The sequence below is a fragment of the Colobus angolensis genome, unplaced genomic scaffold (genome assembly GCF_000951035.1).
Source record: "Colobus angolensis palliatus isolate OR3802 unplaced genomic scaffold, Cang.pa_1.0 Scaffold224, whole genome shotgun sequence".
Classification (NCBI taxonomy): domain Eukaryota; kingdom Metazoa; phylum Chordata; class Mammalia; order Primates; family Cercopithecidae; genus Colobus; species Colobus angolensis.
The window spans coordinates 2,949,740-2,958,214 of NW_012115422.1; the positions used below are offsets into that span (position 1 = coordinate 2,949,740).

General features: G+C 51.4%; 1 protein-coding gene across 1 annotated transcript in view; it reads left to right on the plus strand.

Moving 5' to 3' along the window:
- The window catches only part of HOXD4 (homeobox D4), a 2,017-nt gene extending 1,059 nt beyond the window's left edge, over positions 1–958 (plus strand). Inside the window, exon 2 of the mRNA XM_011944014.1 lies at positions 347–958. Within this exon, the coding sequence (XP_011799404.1) occupies positions 347–681 (335 nt within the window). The 3' untranslated portion in view covers positions 682–958. The remainder of the gene's footprint in view (positions 1–346) is intronic.
- The last annotated feature ends 7,517 nt before the right edge of the window (positions 959–8,475 follow it).

The window sequence follows — 8,475 nt, forward strand, 5'->3', positions numbered from 1 at the left end:
GGGGATGGGGGTGGGGTGGGGGAGGACTCCATTTTCAGAGCAGGGGGAAGGCTGTGGAGGAGCGGGGGATTTCCAAAATGCTTGAGGGTTCTGGACCTGGTGGTGGGCCCGGAAGAAGGAGCACATCTGGGGATCCCGCAAGCCTGGGGTATGAGCGTGTGTTTGAGGAGGTGGGTGGGAGTAAGCGTGTGCGCTGGGGAGAGGGCGGGAGGGAGGAAGCAAGCGAGCTTGGGAGCGCGGGGAGGGCCGCGGGCCTCGGGGCGCGCCAGGAAGTGAGCGGCGGAGGCGAGGGGCCTAACTAGTGGCCAGGCGCTGACCTGCCTGTCCTGTCTGTTTTGTCTCGCAGTGAACCCCAACTACACCGGTGGGGAACCCAAGCGGTCCCGGACGGCCTACACCCGGCAGCAAGTCCTAGAACTGGAAAAAGAATTTCATTTTAACAGGTATCTGACGAGGCGCCGTCGGATTGAAATTGCTCATACCCTGTGTCTGTCGGAGCGCCAGATCAAGATCTGGTTCCAGAACCGGAGGATGAAGTGGAAAAAAGATCATAAGCTGCCCAACACCAAAGGCAGGTCATCGTCCTCGTCTTCCTCCTCATCTTGCTCCTCCTCAGTCGCCCCCGGCCAGCATTTACAGCCGATGGCCAAAGACCACCACACGGACCTGACGACCTTATAGAAGTGGGGACCCTGGGCCCATCTCTCCCTGCGCACCAGGCTGAGCCGAAGCTACGGGGGCAGGCCGGGCCTGCTGTCACCTCGCTGGGCTCTAAGGTACTGTGGGGTGGACCTGGGACAAGCAGGCCGCCCTCGGACTAGGTTAGCATCCTTCCCGAGGGCAGCCCCCTCCCTAGAGCGGGATGCGGGGGGGGGGGGGATTCTCTCTCTAAGTATATTATATGGCAGGAGCTACTGAGAACATAAAATATTGGCGAGTCATTAAACTCATGAAAATCACCGCTCTTGGATTTTGAATTTGCAAATGAAGGATGGATGCTGTATCCCAGTGTGAATTTGGACATTCTCCCCCACTCCACCCCTCCAGGGAGCTTTGTGGCCTAATAATATGGGGGAGTTGAGGGAGAAGGTTGGCCACCCCTGTGCTAGGTGCTTTCAGTGTAAGCCAGAGAGCTGGGTCAGGATTTCTGAACTTTCTGGGTTGTCTATGGAATTTCGTGTGATTAAAAATATATATATTTTGCTCCCAGTGTCCCCATGTCCAAAGAAAAGGGTCTAAGAAGGAAGTAAAAACGGGTTATTTTATGTTTAGATATTTGCTTAATTATTTATTTGCTGGGAAATGTGGTACAGAAATAACTGACACCTTCATGCCAAAAATCTTAAAAAGGTGAAAGGGGCTGAACTTCAGGGAGCAGAATCAGAGACATGTGCACTTACTTCTGAACTCCACCCCTTCCCACTCTCTGGAAATGCGTGGGGGGGGGGGCCTTAACCCTTCCAGAAGGAAGCAAAGGATTCACTCAAAGTTGTGTTCTTGAAAATATATTTCCACATGTTTTTTTCTGCACTGTGCTTACAACCAGTTCTGGGTGATTAAAGGAAAGGGAAAAAAAGTAACAAATGGTCCAACATTTTCCTTCTGGGGAAAGAAAACAAAACCTCTATGCACTGGGTGGTTAGATAATGACTGAATTTTCTGTTCCAACTGGATTCCAAATGCCCTAAATACCCCCACATAGCAGTGTTTTACAGGAATTAGTGTATGGCCTGTGTAGGGGAGGGGCTGTGCGGTGGGGAGAAAGTAGAAAGGTGAGGAACTCTTGCTTTAAGAAGGAAAAACAAAAACAAAACCCTAATTGAATCTAGAAGTCCACAAAAGTTAGCCTTAGAGGTTTTTTCCCCCTGAAATTTTAATTTTTTAAAAACCAAAATCTAAGGAAGTTTTCCTCAGCTCATTAATTAGAAGCAGAATTTGTAAAAGTATAAACGTTTTCAAGCACTCATCTATGCCTTGAGAATAGTGGTTTTTTAAGGAATCACTCTCAACAGGGGAGATGTCCTTTAGTTCATTTTTCTAAAATGCTGACCCTCAAGCATAAGGAGGAAAAAGTCAAAATTAATGACCAGAATTCATATACTGAGATGAAACCAGTCTTCCCAAGGCCTCAGGCTCCAAAAACATGTTGTAGTTATCAAAAAGTGACCAAAGTGGGAAAGGGAGAAAGGATAAGCTTAAAACTTAATTTTAAGATCCAGAAGGGGGTGTTTTTTTCAGTACTTCAAAAACACTTTAGAGGGTTTCTGTGGTAATTTTAAAAATATATGTAAGTCGGAGGGAAAAAAGAGTTTCTCTGTAGGCGTGTTCTTTGGCTGTGTCTCCTGAGAGCTGAGGGCAGGTATTCACTGCAGTCTCCAGGCTGAAATTCTGCTTTTCTAAAGTGTCTTCCAAGCCTTGGTCTTTTGTATTAGACCCTGGGGACTGCTCTTTGTTCCTCCTTGGGGTGAGCCTGGCTCTCAGACTTGCACATGGCAATACTTGAATATCACCACGTCGGGATATTAAAGATGGATATTCCTGCATTATTCACATCATTGTTTCTATGACAAAAAGCACAGAGTTCATACATAGTCAAGACATCTTTTTTTCTGACGCCCTCACGTTGAGAAGCTGAAAAGGTATTTTACTGAAGTTTGGGTAAATTACAGAATCAGGTTCATTCAGAGGACAAATTTTCTATTCGATTAGCTGTATTTCAGCCGGGAGGACTGACCTCTAAACCCTTAACCTTTTGGACTCTAACTACCCTTCTCTTCTTTTTTCCTCTCTAACATGGAGAGCAGTCTTTGGATGTACCATTTGAAAGGAGCGGCTATCCTTAGGCAAATTGGAAAGTTGCTAAGCTGCTTTCCTAAAACTCAAATCTGTGTATATATTGAACCTTCTCCTTGGGAAGTAGAAAAAGGTATATATTTTCACAACATCCAACTACATATATATAATAGAGATTTGTTATATAGCTTTTCCCCCACCTCAGAAGTTCAGGTTGTTCACCCCCAGCTTCATACCAAATGCCACAACGGTTTAACTGACTTCATCCCTGCCCCAGAGGAAAGCCAAGAAACATGTTTTCATAAGGAAAACCCAGGCTCCTTCTCAAACATAGCCCCACTACTTTGGAAAGTAACTTAATCAGAGAAACAACTTCTTTGTTTATAAATCTCAGCTCTTCTTCTCAGCTTCAAGGGATTCTTTTGAAATGTTAATGGAGCCTGGATGGCCCAGAGTACAGCTCCCAACCCTGAGGTCCCAGCCAGACCCCAGCATCCATTTGGGCCCACAGGAGTGGGCCAGGGAAGGGGTAGGACCTGGCAACCACTTAGGGCAGGGAAGGAAATGGGTTTCCATCTGAGAACGTGCTTTGGAGAAAATTAGGTGTGGAAAGCCTCCAGTGCCCATTTGCTATTATTTGTTTCCAGTTTGTTCCTTTAAATATAAGCCAGAAGTGTTTGTGTTGGTGTTTTAAAAACAAAAACAAAAACCGTGTTGGGGTCCTCATGGGGGAGGGGGAGAGTGAAGTGTTTGCTGAGGAGGTTGCTCCTCTGACTCCCATCTCACTTTGTCCATCGCAGCCTTTTGTTGGGAGATGACATTGTCAGTCAGCCTATGATGTCTGTTCACACGAGATGCTTTTTTAATAGAATTGACCAATGTTTTGCTGCCACTGATTAAAGTATTATTTATACTAATTGTTGCCTGTAGTTTTGATGTAATTCATTGATCTATATTTAAAATAATAAAAGGTGTAGCAAAATCTCCCTCCTGTTTGGTGCCTTAACAGAAGCATTCACTCTTTGTTAAGTCTTCTAAAAGCTAACACTTAACATAAACAATTTATTATTTTCTGCAATAAATTAGGCACCATTTTTGGGGGGTGCCTAAAGTGTGAAGGTTAAACCATGTAAGACTTAGCAATTCTATTATTACCCCCTCCCTCATATACACACACTCCCAATTGGCCCCCATATTTTGTGAGCATTGGGAAGGCTGGGGTTGAATTCAGGGTGCAGAGTGTTGGGTGTTAATTTTTTGAAGAAAAAGAAGTAATTGCCCAGGTTAATAAGGGGATCCAGATTGGCATTCTGCTGGGGCCGGGCCAGCCCTCAGCCCCTTTTAGTCTGGAAGCCCTTAGAGGAAGTCTTTGTGAAGCGGTGGACGAGACACCTTACTGGTCCTCCATCCCCAATGCAGGGAGAGTGCGCTGGGTTCTGGGCCGACCTGAGGCTCTTGGGTGGCTGCTCTGACCTGACCCCCGGCCTCCACTCTTGGGCTTCTACTTTTCTGGTGCAGCTCAGCTCCTGCACCTGCCCCTCCTTCTCCCGCGCCCCCTCCATCTCTCAGGCAACAATAAACACTCCCCACTATAAAAACTGCCCTGCACCACATTTACCGCAAGGGCTTCTTCACATCTTGGCCTCGCCTTGAAGAAGGGGCCAAGACAGGAGTCCCAAAATAGATGGGGTGCTTGTTCCAGACAGGAAATGAGCAGAATGCATAAAATCAGACATGTGTCCTTAATACATGGAAGGGCTTGCCCCAGACGCGTGGACATGTGTATTTATAAGTGCACAGGCAGAAGTTTTAAATATTCAGACACATTTTATGATTGTCCTCTGCCCGTCTTCTGGTTAATGGCTCCTCCCGTGCCCACCAATACATCAATACCGCTGTGTATATTGAATCGCAGGCAGGGATGAGGAGAAAGCGCGTCCATAGCAGAGCCCGCTGAGTATACAGTACAGTAAATCGGGACCCTCGGCAGACGGCGCTTCCCGCCTGCCTGCCCGCCATGTTGGGGAGCCCTCCCTGCCCCCCGCGCCGGGTTGGGCGGCCGGGGCTCGCTGGCAGCCGGGGGAGGGTCTTTCATAACCCGGAGAATTTTCTAAGTGCGAGGAAGATGATAAGAATAGATTTCTACAAGTCCCGACCACGTGATTGGCGAAATAATTAATTCAGCACGTCTCTTAAGAAACAAGGAGTCGTCATTAATCTGCCACGCAAAGGGCTCTCTCCGACTTGGAAAGTGCAGGGATCCCAAGAATATCACCCGCCCAGGGGGGCCGCGCGGTGCCCCCGGCCCTCCACCCCCGGCCCCCGGCGGGCGCAGGAGCGCGGCCGCAGGTAAATATTTTGGCAACTTTTATTTCATCAGATTTAAATCCTTAATGAACTTAGCTGTCACGGCCGCTGACAAATAGTTCCCTTTGCTTCCTGATTTGGAACTGCGCGCCGGCGAAAAGTTGTTAGTGGCTTGGATGGTGACCTTTGGTTCAGCAAAGCTTTGCACTTATGAAAAATTACTGAGAGCGGCCGAGTGTGTGTGTGAGTGTGTGTGCGTCCGCGAGCGCGCTTGTGTGTGTGAGAGAGGGAGAGACAGAGACAGAAACAGGGAGAGGGTGTGTGTGCGAGGTGCCAGGGTGCCAGGGGGCGAGGAGTGAGGCGCTAGGTGCAAGCGGACTGCTCCAAGACAACAGGAGTTGTAAAAAACCGGCCCGGCTGGGGGACGCGCCTGGCGCACGCGGGCTGAGGTTGCCCGGTCGCCTGTGTCTACCGGGAACAATGGTCGCTGTCACGGCATCTGCCGCCTATTCTTAAACCGGTGAGAAAAGGCCCTGGCCCTCTTTTCAAGCGAGGATCGTAAATTTTTCTTTGCGTCATAATAGAAGGCTATAAAATCGAGTTGAAATTTTACCCCAGGCAGATTTTAACTAACAGATAATGATTTCCGAGTTGCTTCTCCCCCACTCCTCTCTCCCCACCCAAGCTCTGCTGCCTCTGTAACCCCAGCGAGTTTCCTCTTTTTTCCCCTTTATTTTTGTGTTTGTATTTTTTATTTCTATTTTAGAAGAGCTAAAATAAACGCAAGGAGAAGTCCCTGCAGCCCGATTGGGAGACCCCGGGGCGACGGGAAGCCTGGGGAAAGGATGATGGGGGAGAGGCCAGGGCGGGCTGCAGAAGGCTGTTTCTCTGTTCGCCCCCGTTTCTGCCTTTTTTCAACGGCAGTGCAAGAAAATTGGGTGTCCTAAGAGCCACGCCGCTCCGTCCCACCCCACCCCCAGCTTGCCAGGGACTTGGGCTGGGGCAGCAGCGGGCATTCTTTTCTTCCAGCTTGCAGCTCCGACCCGGGCGCCTCTTCATTTGCCTCCTTCCCTCTTGTTGCTGTGAGATGCCTCCATTGGCTTTCAGAATCATTTCAGCGAGCAGGGGCTGGCTGCGCGTGGTGGTTGTTTTGGGATTGTGTGTGTGTGTGTTTCATTTCTTTTTTGGTGTGTGTATATCTCCCCGTCAGGACAGAAACAAAGTTTCCCTGTTATGAATTATACATTCAAACAATAACACATTAATTCAATTATTCAAAGATGACAAATGTTTATGTGCTTTGCGAGTGACTCGGACGCAGATTCCGGGTGCTTTCTCTGAGATGCTTGCATTTTTCTCAATGAGAATCGTCTTCTCTCCCACCCTCATTCACTCCAACCCACTCCAGCCCACCTAGATATCCCCTTGTAGGCCCAGGGAGGAACCCACAAAAAGCTTCCCCAGCCCTGCTGGCAGCCCGGCAGCCAACAGGCTCCCAAGGCCCCGGCTTGGCAGGCACCGGCCCGGGCTATTTTATCAGTGTGACAATTGCTCGGGTTGGTGTGATAAATCATTGTAAGTAATTCCTGAAAGGGTGCGAGACTGTTGGGGGCCGGGCGAGGACTGTAAATCTTTCCGGTTTATTGCTCTATGAACATATGCTCCGATTGAAGAAGGCTTAGATCCTTTCCTGGAGACAAATTCCCGCAAAGTAGCCCCCCTCTTTGACTGGGTATTAACACTTGCTGCTGACCGTTGGCTTGGCCTCTGGCAAGAGACTAGGGGGCGGGGTCCTTCGGGTAGGGGTGGGCTGGGGTCACCCACGATCCGGCTTCGAGAGACGCCCCGAGTGGGCCTCTGGCCAGGCCCGGCAAGGTGAACAAAAGGATGGGCTCGTGGAAGGCTCTGGGGGCTCGGACCTCCGGGACATTCCTGCGCCTCTGGAGTGGGGATGCTGTGGACCTTACCCACTCCTCCCGGGCTCGTCTATGGCTGCGCTTTCACCAGTCTCAGACCCTGCAATCAGCAACAGAGCATTTCATTGTGCCTGATGCCGCTGAGCAGAGCTGGCAACGAAACCAAGACTTCAGGGATAGGGTGGAGAGTTCCCCGTGGTGCCGGATTCCCGAGTGCGGGTCCGGCTGGGGGAGGGTCTTGGGCGCTCATTACAGGCCAGGAGGTCCGCTGCTGGCTCTGGCACGCTTAATTCTTTTTCCCACGTTCACAACTGTTCCCATCAGCCACTCGGAGAGTGGTGGGAATCTGTCTTGATTTAATATTTCTAAAATATAAGTTTCATTGTCCCCCAGGTTAGCCCAGCCAGGACTCACTCCGCTGTCCTCCTCGCCTTCCTGGAGGCGCCGCAGGAAGCGGGAAGTCGCGGCTTGGCGATCGCTGGGCCTATGGGATCTGCGGGTCCTGCCCAGATCTGGAGTCGCACAGATCACGGCGGGCAGTGGCTCAGCGCCTAGGCGGCTCCAGGCCTCGAAGGACCAGGTTGGGGTGCTGAGGGGTCAGAGAGGGGAGGTCGCTTTGGGTCTGGGCCGCCTGCTACGCGCCTTTTCTGTCTCAGAAGTGCCGGTGCCTCGGCTGCTGAGTCCGCGGAACGAGCCACGGAGTGGTGGTGGTGGCAGGGTTTTCTGAGGTGACTGGCCAGTGCTGAGAGCCGCGGTTTCCACCATAGGGCCGGAGCGGGTCCTCGCCCTGGGAGGAGAAGACAGGGCTTCGGCGTCTGCCTCGGCTGCCGGGAGGCCGCCTTGCCAGGCTGCATGCGGCTGCAGAGTACTCCGCGGGCCCGGGAAGCTAGGGGTACCCTCAGCCTCTACTGCTCCACGGCCGTCTGTAGAGACGCTTCTAAGAGAGGCAGCTTCTAAAATTTCCAACTCCCGGGCCAGTCTGGCGGAAGGCCCAGCCAGGGTCAGAGGTCGTTGTGGGGAGAGGCTCTCAACGCCCCCAACCCACTGAGGGCGGCCAGGCCCGGACTGAGTCACCCCGAGCTGCGAGAATGAGTTCTTTCCTTCCGCCCCACACCCATCTGCATCTGCCCTAGGAATGGGGCCCAGGTCCCAAGCCTCCTGCGCCCTTCCTTCCAGCCCCCAGGCCTGGCTGCGCTCCGGGGCTGGGTGGCGTGAAAGTTTCAGCCTCAATCAGTACAATCTTCCCTCGGGGTCACGTGAACAAATATGCTTGCATTTGAAGGCAGCATCTGTATTTCCCGACTCCGAGAGGGTTTCCGGGGCTCTCTCCAAATCCAGAAACGACCACGTTCCGCAAGCAAAACAAATCCCAAGCTCTGGGGGGCCCGGGAGGGCTGGGCAGAAACCCAGGAGTGGGTGGGGGCGCGGGTGGCTGCCGCTCTGGGCCCGGGAGCAGACC